We start from the raw sequence: 13,936 nt of genomic DNA on the forward strand, positions 1-13,936 counted from the left end.
TCTGTCGTTAACGATTGTTGAGTTATTTAAATTCTTTAATGGTATATTTTTTCTTGGACACACTGTACTGTATATACCATTCATATATATTATATGTGCTTTCATTTAAAATAATATTTTTATTGGAGTGCAAAAGTAAACTATAATCCTTTTTAATTTCTTTCTTTTTTTTTGGCAATAATTTTTGCTTTTTTTATCCTTACGAAAGCAGGCCTGGAAGACCAAAGACTGCAACGGAACCTGTCCTTCTCAATTTCTTGATAAGTTTGGTCACAGTTTCTCTTTAAAATCTGATCTCTACTTATATCCTAGGATTTTTTATGAAAAATTATTTCAAACTTCACTTCATTGTAAATGTTACAATATAATTTTATGGCAAAACTTGAAGGAAAAAAAAACTACAACGGGGATCAAATCTAGGACCTCTTTCATTTCAATTAATAACACTAACCACTAACCTCTACCAGCACCATTCCTTTTACTCTTTCGTTGACCCATTAGTGTATTTTTTGCCATAATGTGAGAAAGTTCAACATTTTTACTTATCTCCGTAGTTCTGAAACTAATTTTTTTATTCAGAACTTACACTTGAATTAAGTACGGTTTCCTTCTGGTTCCTCTCTTTATGCAAACACATTTGTTATTTTAAAAGTGCTGCTGCATGTGATCACGTGTACGTCCAAGTAATGGTAACTTAAATCCAAAAGTTGAGTATCTGTATCTCAACTCTTTTACGATTTTACCCAAAAGGAACTAAGGATCTATTGTTTAATTCCTGTGGACAATTTCGAACGTGATTTTTCTTGGTTAGAATCTGTGCCAAGTACACATTTTTGAATGCCTGTTGCCTGAAATTGCAGTGCTAGTGCAGCACATGATATTCATGGTAGGTGATGTATAGTGAGAACGTACATGAAATATCAGTCAAAAGACATTATCAGAGAGTTTAAAAGTAGTCAAAACTGACTGAATCAAGGGTGTTCCATGACAAGTGTTGCAAATAAAATGGTAATTCACCTTGGTATGTCAAAGTTGTCAAGGTGCAAAACAAATGTTTATCAGTGTGTTAAAGAGAGGTTGTGCATTCTGCACAACAGCAGCAGAGGACCATATATAGTGCCATATGCAAATGCAATTGTTGAATCTCCCTGGTAAATAAGAGTAATCATCTGTTTACCAGTATCGGGACATGGGTGTTGGCAATACGGTTCAATTGGGCAAGGCCCATTTCAGGCAATACCAAGAACTTTGTACTTGAACCAACAGACAGAGCAATGCATATTCCCCAGATTAAAACTCATTCAGTTTAGCACTGGATTATGAACATCAATACAAACTGGCGGGGACCTGGTAGGCAGTTCCTTCAAAATATTGTGGGAAAAATAGAAAGTATGTTGATGGAATCAGTTTTGGGGCAGTGAGAATAGACACCCTTGTTATTGTCCATCATATTTGCCTGTTCTGTAGAGCTATAAGATCGGATTTATTTTTGTGGAAGATAACGAAGTGACCCATTGTTCAACAATTGTATCTGATCTTATGGATATTCCCGTGATCTCAACCCAATAAAGAGTATGATTGAGACGTCTAGTTCAGAGGATATCTTCTACACTGACTCATGAGCTCCGGAACACTACTGGAGGAATAGCAGCATGCTCTGCTGCTAGAACTGTTCCGTGATCTTATACTGAGTATGCCAAATCAGTATCAATGGTGCATATGTCAGTCAAGGATATAACACATGTTCATGTTCCTATGTGCGTTCCAGGACAGTCCATGTCTTTGTTTCTCTGGACCTCAGCATTTCAGGTAGGTGTACTATTTCACATATTAAAGATGTGAGGCACTCTGCATCAGTATCAGATGATTCGCAACTATGTGGACTGTGATTTTCAGTGGCATGTATTACTCTATGTACTGACCTATGATTAATGTGTGGTCAACCCATGAATTTGTTGTTCATGCTTAAGTTTTGGACATGTGTGTACTTTATGTTATGGAAGCAAAAGATTTTCTTTCTTTAATATATTCTTGGTATTGTAGGTTTCAAACTATGCTCGATTAGTCCATTTTACTTATTCTACAAAGTCATTCTGGCAGATATTGTTTTCCTGTGGTTGTAAATCCATAAACATCCCAAGAATGGCTGGTAACTATGTTTACCAAAACCACGCGGCAGGAATTAACGTGCCATTTCTTCAAAACTACATATGATATTTCAGTTCTGTTATTTTTGTTCATTTATATACATATGAAGGTATGACATACTCAAATTACAAAACAATATATCCATTGTTACTATTATTAACAAGTGCAAATTGAAAATGTCTGTTTTTCTTTTCAATATAATTGGATAGATCTTATAAAATGAGCTATAATTCTTCAACCTGAACTTTTTGCAATATATTTCACTTTTACACATACACAACATGTGTCAATTAGGGGTCATGGGGAAATGACCCATTTTGAAAATTTCTAAAAAAATTATGAATCCATCCCCCCTCCCAAATTAGGGGACGGGCTTACACATCCTCAAAGTGTGATATTTGCTGTGCTTCCGCGTACATTTGGTCAATCCAGCATTCATATGACCAACACTAGAAGCAAAATTCTGGATTTTTTCTGTAAGATGGCAACACTGCTGCTCTTGTTCATTATTTTTTTTACATGGATTCCTTATTTAAGACAATTGGAATGGTACTTCAAAGGTAATGCACACTTTCTCCCACTACCATTATACACTGGCTTCATTGCTGTTACCCCTATCTTTCTTTCATATACATTGATTTTCATGTTCTATATTTGGAAGGAATCTAACACCACACAAGAGTAATGTAATGATATAAAATATATATTCTAGTTGCCAGTACAATTGTTCACAATTTTATATATTTAATAAATTAAAACCCTTCAAATAAATTTCTTGTAATTTATGAAAAAAAAACTTTTACTACTGTCATTAAACTATAATGTTCATTTTAATTTTTTGGTAATTATATGTAAAAAAAAAACTTGTTACAAATTGAAAATTGAGAGAAAAATATATTTCTGATCCCAACAAAAGGGCATGTTATTTAAAAATATAGAATTGGTCCACTTTTATTTCACATTTATTACAGCTCTGGGATTTGTTTTAGCACAGAGCATCTTTCAATAGGACTGCAAAATAACTATTGCATTACATATCAACAATGGCAAATGTACTCTACCCACAATATAGTTTCAAATTTACTGGGTTCACCAAAATAGATTGTTTTAAACCTAAAACATTTCAAACAATACAGCATTAACAATGGCAATAAACACTAACTGCATGTATCAATACTGAATGTTCAATTCAAGATACAATGAAATAAGTCTTCTAAAAGGAAAACTCACCAAATCTCAATTCCCATCAAAAGATGGGGCTGAGGACCTCGTTTCAATAACCTTAATGTTTCCAATAAGTTATATCATCAACATTGTTAACACGAACAATATAGAAGTCTAACATTGGGTAGCAATAATGCCCTCATTTCAGGAATTCAGATAAGAAATTGATTGAAATCATACACTTAAATATACTACAGCAAACATTCTGCAACAACAGGCACGTTCAAGCATTGTTCAGAAAAACAGAACATTTGTAGTCAAGGAATATGGATGGACTTCATGTTTGGAATGACTCAAAAATAACAGATAAAATTACAATAATTATTTTATACCTGTCATGATTACATGCTTAACTGCATTAACATCAAAAACATCTATAAGAAATAATGTAAAATTAAGAAAATTATTACTACAAATAACAATGATAAAATATATTAATCTCTATACTTTAAAAATGTATACAAAATATCTAAATTGCATTAATATTTATTGAAAACAAAGTATTAAAAATTACAATGAAACAAAAATAATAATAATACAAGCTCATTAAGAATGTACCGTATTTACTCATGTATAATGCGGACATTTCTCCAAAGTTTACAGAACCCTATCATGTTATATATATCATTGTAAAGCTTGAATTCTGTAGTTTCTGAATATGGCAACAGTATTCCATTCAAGATGGCGACACTTTATTTGCAATGCGGTTGAAATAAGCTCATCACAAAATGAAGGAACGTTCTGATTTTTGTGGTACTTTGGATGAAAGAAAAGATAAGGAGAAAGAAAATAATAATAATATAGGGATGGGACCGATTAATCGGTACTCTATCGGTATCGGCTGATATAGGCATATCGGTTTATCGGTACAATTACCGATTATTTTACCGATCCGATATATCAATTATTATCTGATAATTTAGTGCAAAATTCTGCCATTTTCTTGTAATTTTTATGGATAATATCCATGCCCTACTTTCTAAAAAAGTAAATGTCTAAATATGAAATTTTTCTTGCACTGCAGTCACCTTGAAACACACATTTATTAAAGAGGTCAGTGAACCTTTCAGGTTCTGCAAGGACCATTTCTAATTTTATATCAGATCGGTAGAATATCGGTTATCGGTAAATTTTATATCGGTACTTTATACGTATCGGCCAAAATTTCATATCGGCCCATCCCTATAATAATAATAATTAAAATGTATTACTGGCCAAATAATATGACATATGTGGAGTGTGTAAATGCCTTAATGGAAGAAATCTTGTGCTGCTAATTGCTAGTTTGAGAGTCCTGAATGGGCCTCCTATAAATGTTTCATTAGTCATAGAAAAAGTACATATTTTGAAGTTTTAAAGAGGAAATAACAAAACAACTTATAAATGTTTCAAGGCCATGTGCTACAATTTTTCACTTTTTAATGTAATGTTCTCCTCTTGGTCCACATAGCAACAGGTGACTCATTGAATAGGAATGATGTCATTCACTGTTGATCGGCATAGCAACAGCTTTACAACCTACAACTAAGAAAACCATTTCTTGAACTTGGATTGTACTGTGCATTATATACGAGATATAATTGTTTGTAACTTTTCCCTATCAAAAACCAGGGTGCGCATTATACACACACGTGTATTATACATGCGTAAATACAGTATACAAAATACTAAGAAACTGCCTATTAAGATGAGGGCTGGCAAGAAGAAAATGTTGCCTATTAACATTGTATTGAGTAGCACAACTATGTAACTTTATTACAAAAAAAAAATAAAAATAATTATGCAACAATACATGCATATGCTTGATTTTATAGGTAAGGCTTTTGTTCTGTGCTTAAGTTAGAGCATATTTGGCAACTTACATTCATAAATTGTTTCAAGGGAAAGTATTACATTAAAAGATGTACAGGGTGAGTCATAAGTCTCCATACAAATGGTGAAAACTGTGAATAATGTTTATTTTTCCTTTTCAGGCAGGTGAACGAATTAAAAAGAGATGCCACTAACGAAGGAAGAACTGATTGACATCATTCTGTTGGCTGGGAGTGGTACTACCAGTCATGTAGCATGTACATTCAATGCAATCCACAGAACGCCGATAATTCATGACACAGTGGCCAAACTTATCAAGAAATTCAGAAGGACAGGTTCCGTTGCTGTCTTTGGTCTTCCAGGCCTGCGTTCTGTGGGTTGCATTGAATGTACGTGCTACATGACGGGTGGTACCACTCCCAGCCAACAGAATGATGTCAATCTGTTCTTCCTTCGTTAGTGGCATCTCTTTTTAATTGGTTCACCTGCCTGAAAAGGAAAAATAAACATTAGTCACAGTTTTCACCATTTGTATGGAGACTTATGACTCACCCTGTACATTAAAGGGTGTTATAAAAATTCATTATGAGTATTACACTATTCCTGTTCCATCAAAATCATTAAGCAGTTACTAAGTTCACCATATAAGATTTACGTTCCAATATAAATAAAACAGAGCAGATGAACACAATAAAATATAAAGGTGTGATAAGACAATCTGTAATAATTTTAGTACAAAATAGCAGATATGAAAACTATCAACCAAGTAAAATCAAAAGTTTCCTACATAAGGTGTTTGAAATTGAGGAGAATATCAAGGTGTCACTTCATCCATGTCCCCACTTACAATTTTGGAATCCTCCACAACAGGGTACAGTCTCTCAACTTACCCCATTGTTGTTTTTTTTTTTTTTGAAGTGTCATTAACAGTTTGTGCAATTTATTACACATTTCAAAACTCTCAGCCTGTTATGAAGTTACTCACCCTGTATATATTAAAATTGAAGAATAGAGACCAAATTAAACAGATGATATTTCAGAGCCTGGTTACATATTTACTGCAAAATGAATAAGTGTAGCCAGATGAAGTGTGTTGAAAGATAATAGGCATAGGTTGATCAGACCCTACCAACAGATTGGATCTGGCTACACTGCAGTCTGACCATCTTTCAATCTCAAACTAAAAATATGGCCAAGCTGTGAATATCGGACGTTTATTTATTTTTACCTCCGAATACACCTGTTGTATCAAATTGGATTTTACATTTGTATTTGTATTTTTGCTTTTTTCTGCCACTTTTGGCTAATCACAAAGATAAGGATGAGTGAGTGATGATTAGATTAAATTGATGAAGGGACAATCACAAAGAATAGCCATGCACAGGTTGGAATTCAAACCTACGTACTTCAGTGGTGAGATCTAAAGTCCACCACTTCATGTGCTCTGCCACAGAGCTGGCTCAAATTGGGGTTTATGAATGCACAAAATTTGATATTTACTGCAAGTAGGGAGAAATCCTGTGGCCACAGTGTGGTGCTGATCACATCACTTCCAACATGGATGAGATTGAGAATATGTGGTGGTCCTATCTCCACACTTCACATACTCCTTCATGGTATGGTGTAATTCAGAGGTGAGAACTTTTAATTATTTTATTTACTGGTGCAAAATAAATGCAAACTCTGAAAGTGTCATGTAATATTTTGCAAAGTCCACAAAATACCTGAACTTCAGAGAAGTATTGGTTGGTATCCGTGATTAACTCTGAACAGATACTTTCAGATACTGGATATTGGTAAGGAACTTGGTTTGGAACATGTTCTTTTAGGATGGAAGAAACTTGATTTGAACAAGTTATTTTATAATAAGAGAAACTTTATCTGAAATAAGTTGTTTTATGATGGAAGAAACTTGATTAAGAAGCTCTTATGATGAGAGAAACTTGATTTGGATTAAGTTATTTTCTGATGGGAGGAACAATGCCTTTTTCCACAATAGGAGAATCTTGAGTTATAACATGTTCTTTTAGGATGGAAAGAACCTGAACAACTTTGATGATGGGAGGAACTAGTGACATTTCTTAAGTATCTTTCTTCCACTATTTGGTTACATTAAAAATTGCAAATTCTTAACATAATAAAAACTCATTAATATTAGCTGTCAACAACAATCAAAAACAACGCTGTGACTCAATCACTGTTTGTAACAAGTTCATGAGTACGATCACAGGTAAAGCTTATGCAAGCAGAATTACAAATTGCTGACTTCAGTCTCAGATGTGGCAGTAGGAGACAATGTATCAGTGCATGGCTCAACTGTCCACTTACCCCTCCCATCTAAGGTAAGGACTGTGCTGTGGAATTTCCGAAGACTTTCACGGTGTCCCACGCTCACCAATGTAATTCCCATTTCAAGGCACTTCTGGTACAATATTTCTTCCACGTCCAATGAGATGGCACTTGTTGCTTCATCTGTCACGGCAAATATTGGCTGATGATAAAACACACGGAGGAAGCTCAGTCGTTGCATTTCACCAGGAGAGAGCACATCGTACCTAGGTGACATCAAATAGTTAGGGACATGCAAATTTCATTTTCAACATAAACACAAAATATGAGACTTTGCACTGTCATATATAACGCTTGCTTTCTAAATTTTTAGAAGTACATTTATCTATAAAAATGTAGTCTCTTCATTTTAAAATTTTCACAATCCAACCCACAAATGCAAAAACTACCTTATTGACTCTAGTACCCCACATCCTTCCATTTTAAAGGAAGAAATTGGTACTTGTTTTATTAACCAATGCCACCACCAGTCTAATACTTTCATGGTGATTAATGCTTCATTTCACATTTACCAATTTGAACAGTAACATTTACTTTGCTCCACACACACACAGAGGAGGGAGGGAGGGAGGGAGGGAGAGAGAGAGAGAGAGAGAGAGAGAGAGAGAGAGAGAGAGAGAGAGACACCAGAGATAGGAATGAGAAGGATATTTACAAACCAAGAAGAATTAGTCAATCAAAAATTCTAACAAGCAAGCAATAACCAGGAAAAAGATGTCACAAGCATCATGTGCATTCTATTTGCAACTTCTGCCCAATATCCTGTGCTTTAAAAGTGGTGAATAGTAAAATAATATAGTAAATAGAATATTGTAACTATGTACATACAATTATGTATACTATATCCATAATTGTAAAAAATGTGCATTGTTTGAATTCTTCTATTTTGAGGTAGCATCTTAAAATATCTATATATTTTTATGCATTTCACATGTTTCCTACATATTCTATGTTTATTACACTTAATTTCTCAACTTCGAGTACCCATGCCTTTAACCTGAGAAGAGTACATTTGACAAACTTTCGAAAGAAGTCACAGCTGGTGGAGTAGAGGATCAATGTACCCCTCTGCAAATGTACAAAGAGTGCCCTGGTCCATGCAGCCTGTAGACCAAGATTGGGTTAGGGAGGATAAAGCCTCTAATTTTCACTTTTTTCTTCTTCCCTCTGAAATCTGCTGCTGTTGCTTCATTAGAGTTCTCCTTTGCTGGGAAATCTTTCCAGGTCAGTGACCCAGTGCTAAGCAAAGCTTTGAGACACCTACACTTCTTATAAGCTCTTTGCCTGGGGCCACAGCAGAAGTGGAACTACAAGAATGCTCCATGACCAAGTGATCATCTGTTGTCCCAGCTAACATTACAAAGTACACATTGCACCTTGACGTCTACCATGCATGCATTAGTGTTTGTGTGTATCCATTCTTATTATATATAAAATAACAATGCAGAACAAATTTAGACATTTACGAGCTGCAGTAGCTCAGTCATCTGACTAGCATGCAAGAGACCCAGGTTCAATCCCTGACAGGGGATAACCGGGAATTTTTTCCACCTGTTCAAGTGGCTCCAGTGCTCACTCAGCATCTTATAAAATCACTCCCACCTTCAGCCATGATCAAGAAAGTGTGGGGTCCAAACTCCACACACCCCATTATGTCTTCATGGCATGGTGCAAAGCACAGGGGAGCACTTTACTTACACACATCAAACTGACCAGGTAAAGCCCATTAAGACACACAAACACACACATTACACATGTGTTAATTATTGCATCACATCAAGTGTTATTGATTAATAATTAAAAATGAATACAGTTTAGACTTTACAATGGCATTGCTGGGTCATAGCATGGAATTTCAAAAAATACAAATGAGGCTGATCTAAATCTCAGATTTGCAGTAGAAGGTAAAGGATGTTTCTTCCACCAATTTCACTCAGGATCTGCAATTTCCTCTAGACACATATAAGCCATGCACTCTTATTTTCTATCATGTTTTAGTAAATAAAAGTGCACGGAGTTGAGTAAATTAAGCAAATAAAAAAGTGACATGGAGTGTTTGGTGTCCCGTACGTGACTATTCCAAGTAATATTTTATTCATGGCATTGTTAAAAAACTTTGAATTATGACCCTGTGGGGAAAAAAATGCACATGTTGTCTTCCCAAAATTATGAGGAAAAATTCTCGGAGAGCTTCATTAATTAATTCCTGGATCTGCCAGTACAGAATATATATTGACGATGTAAAGTATTACAAATATACCAATGACAGACTTCAAGATGACAAAAATGGTGTAAGTATTATTTATAGTTTCAAGTTTTCTTTAAAATCATGGTTGTATGACTTTTGAGACACTCTGCAGATAAAAATTAATTTGAAGTAGATAAATTCAGATACTTAAAGAATAATATTACCAAATGAAAATTATATTAAAGAGGAAATTAAAATCAGGCTTAAATCAGGTAATGCATGTTACTTTCCTATTCATAAATTTTACCCTCTTGACTAATACAAGACTGTAATTGCCTGTAGTTTTTATGGATGTGAAATGTGGTCCCTTACACCATCGTTGCAGATTTTATGCCTTTTTTTTCTTTTTTGCAAAAAAAAAGTGTGGTATAACAATTTTCTTAAAAATTAAAATAAAAATTGTGTCTGAAGATTCTGCACCCCTGTTGTGGATTGAGTTCTGACATGCTGATGTGACGTTTACGAGATGAAAGGTTATAAACCAATTTTTGGACTGAAAAACAGGGTGGGACAATTGTGCAATTATGAGGTGAAATACGGTAATTAAATCAAGGAAACTTCGGTGGGTAGGCCATGACGCATGCATGGGAAACCCTCTCCGGATGGGAACGTTTTTTGAGAACGTGGTTATCAAATTTGTGCGAAGTACAAATGAAATCGTACCTCAAGAACTAATTGTTAATACTGTACATATTTTTTTTTTTTGTTTTGGACAGGGCTTTTAGGGGAGTAGAAATTTATACATTGGGCTCCCAATAATTACTGTTAAAGGAAGAATGAGAAGAAAATTATTATTTTTTTTTAAAAAAAAATAAAATATTTCGGCATCGTATGTCTGTGGCCACCACAATAGACCAAAGTGAACAAAAAAAACATAAAAGTATCATTGAAAATAGGCTGATACTTCTTCGGGAACAAAATAATAATGTATAAGAGGGACAGTGTTGCTAGCTTACGGAAACCATTTCCGAAATTTTACTTCTAGCACCTGCCGTATGGATGCCAGATGGGCCAAATTTGGAGGGAAGAATGACAAAAGACCAAATCTTGAGGATATGTGATACCCCTCCCCAAATTTGAAAAAAATAAAAACTGAAATTACGTAAAATTTTTGAGTCTTCATTTCCAGGAAATTTTGAAATTGTTTTTTTTCTTTTCATTATTACATGTAAAAGTGAAATAAATCAGAAAAATGTATTGGTTAATGAATTATATCCCTCTTTATCTATCCCATAATAATCAGAGGAAAACCAAGGACATTTTCAAACTCCTCTTGTTAATAATAGTAACAATGGACATATCACTTTGCAATTCGAGTGTCATACCTTCAAATGTATACTAATGAACAAAAAAGACAGAACTGAAATAGCATGTATATTTTTCAAGAAATAGCATGCTAATTGAGGTTGGAGCGATCGTTTGTTGGGTTGTTCCATACATTCAGGTAGTATTTTACCACTGAGGAAATTGGTGCAGATGGTCAGGAGTGGATTGATCTTGTTCAGGATACACACACTCTCAAGACATACAATAGAATCTTAATTTTATGTTTTCAGGGGACAAAGGTGTAAATACTTAAAATACAGTGCAACGAATTTCTTGTGTCTTAAAATAAATATTAAGTATTTTTTTAAAATACGCATAAAAAATTGTCACAACTTGGTTATCTTCCTTCACCCCTGATTAGGTTTGTGACCTAATTTCTTCTTTTGTTCAAGTAATTCTTCTACAAACCTCAAGGTGGCTCTGCTGATTTGGAGAATTACCCTGGCAAGCGAAGAGAGATAACACACAGAGTGGTCGTCCAATTCTCTCTGCACAGACATGGCTTAACTACGGCACGTACACTGCGCTTCGTCAGATTGAAAGCGCATACTATAGGATATTCTTCGTCGATAGTTATATCTGCTGTAAAATTACTTTGTGTTGCGTGGGAAAAATAAGGATTAGTATCTGTTTACAATTGCATTTTGAGTGTTTGTAAAACTTTAAGCTTTCGATCAGGAAACTTGCATTATGCTTGCTTTTGACGTCACTTACTACAGGGAGGTTATTTCAGTCGTTCACCGCCAGAGTGACGGCCGTTCGTCGGACTCTTCATGCAACAGGTCCCGGCAAATTGCATTCAAGAAGTCCGTAACAGAAACCGCTTGTTTTCTAATGTTTCCACTTTTCACAATTACAGTTACAATTACAATTGAAATAAGCACGTACCTTGTCGCAAGTATGCTGGAAAAGGTGTCCTCTCAAATACAAATATTTCTGGCACCATATTTCTGACATCTAATCTTAGATTAGTCATCGCTACTTTATCCTCAGTTGTCGCGACAGCGCCGGCAGCTTATCGGGGGTTGGGTGAGTTGTCAGCCGCGAGAGGGCGCTTCATACTGCACGTGTCGGCAGTGATGCCAACCGTAGGGACATGTCCCTAAGCATAGGGACTTTTCACTAAATTTCGCCCGCGTAGGAACGTAGGGACAGATTTTGCCAAATCAGGGAAAACGTAGGTACTTTTTTCAATCTCGGTAAATGACATTTTATGAATTAGTTTATCTGGATACTTTAGCGAAGAGGAGAAAAAAGAACTAACTAACAAATCTCCATCAGAATTTTGGAACATGTTATCGGTTACCAAAAACTTTCAAGGCAAGTTCCTTTTTGAAAACATTTCCACTCTCGCGAAAATAGTGCTAACATTGCCACATTCTAAAGCGGAAACGGAAAGAATATTTTCAATGTTAAGTGATACAAAAACAAAAAAGGGAAATAAAATGGGACCAGAATCATTAAAGACTGCAGGAAATACAGCATCACCAACCAACATCTATCTCTGCACAGCAGCAGCATGTATGACTTCAAATAACATAATCAACAGTAAACGACTCAACGTTATTCATTAGGGGTGTGCGGGATCCTTTACTTTAAAAAGTCGTTAATTCTCGACGTTTTCTGCCTTGTAAGTTTCTGGAACTTATCGAAAATTGTAAGTTTTTATTCTAGAAATGCAAAAACAATCACTTAAAGTGAAAATGACTTGTAAAATTCGAGATTTCCAGTGCTTCGGGAAATTTCGAACATTTCCCGTCCCGAAAATTTTCCGACTTGGTCGGGAAATTGCAAATTTTTCAGTCCCGAATGTCGGGATTTAAAAAAATTACCGTCCCGATCCCGTCCCGACCCAAAAAATTCTGTCCCGCACACCCCTATTATTCATTAAGGCAAGAATTTACAATACCGGACCCTTCTGTAATTTCTATGCTACGTCTTATACTCAAAAAAGGTAAAGTGCTCCCCTGTGCTTAGCACCACGCCATGAAGGCGTATAGGGGGTGTGGGGGTAACGCCCCACACTTTCTTGATCCGGTCGTGATTGGGGGTGATGTGATCAGCATGACGCCCCTGACCGCCTTTACCCCCCAGGGTTTCCCCCAGGTACCCATGTTATTCGACGCTGGGTGGGCGCCGGGGCCGCTTCCATCGTTAGAAAAGTTCCCACGAAATAATTATTCGTGATGATTTATCTCAAGTTAACATGTTGGGGTGAGGGAAAAAAAATGTTAATTAACGTGTAGAAGTTGTAAAATAAGCATTTCAATTCTCGCAATGATTCTCCGTATACAAGTATGGTAGCCATATTTGTTGATATGAACAAATTACAATTAGTTACGCTGTCTACAGCGTTGCCACACTGTTGATTTCATACTTGGAGAGCATGGATTGTGTAAGAATAGCGAAAGAGAACAGTAAAAAAGTTGTTAATGTTATACAGATTGTTAGGTGGAGTGTGCAGGAGGGCTAATTAATAAACTTATTCATTTCAGTATATTGCCCAAAGAACGTGCTTACATGTGACAGCGACAATCACGATGTAGAAGAACTGATTTGATTACAGGTAAATTTGGCAACATTACATCAATCATAAAATTGCAGGATACTAAAATGGCGTCTTCGATGATGTTAAAGTGCTACTAAAAAAAATATTTTTTATCGGTTCGTAATCACAATTACCGCAAAACCATTCAGGAATAGCCCCACTGAGCATTCTCGGTAAGGTTAGGTTAAGTTAGGTTAGGCAAGGCAAACATAGTTAAAATTTGGGCTCGAAAAACGGGTAGCCCAACAAACCATTGACGGATAGCCCCACGAACCATTCAG

General features: G+C 35.5%; 1 protein-coding gene across 4 annotated transcripts in view; it reads right to left on the reverse strand.

Annotated features, from left to right (window-relative positions):
- Positions 1–6,981: 6,981 nt before the first annotated feature.
- Positions 6,982–13,936, reverse strand: part of LOC145985057 (lysosomal cobalamin transporter ABCD4-like) — a 168,077-nt gene continuing 161,122 nt past the window's right edge. For all 4 annotated transcript variants that reach the window (XM_083118590.1, XM_083118589.1, XM_083118592.1 and 1 more), the window contains exon 12: positions 6,982–7,739. In XM_083118590.1, coding sequence (XP_082974716.1) covers positions 7,436–7,739 — 304 coding nt within the window. In that variant the 3' untranslated portion in view covers positions 6,982–7,435. The remainder of the gene's footprint in view (positions 7,740–13,936) is intronic.

Source organism: Lepisma saccharinum, chromosome 3 (genome assembly GCF_977018435.1).
Source record: "Lepisma saccharinum chromosome 3, izLepSacc3.1, whole genome shotgun sequence".
Taxonomy (NCBI): domain Eukaryota; kingdom Metazoa; phylum Arthropoda; class Insecta; order Zygentoma; family Lepismatidae; genus Lepisma; species Lepisma saccharinum.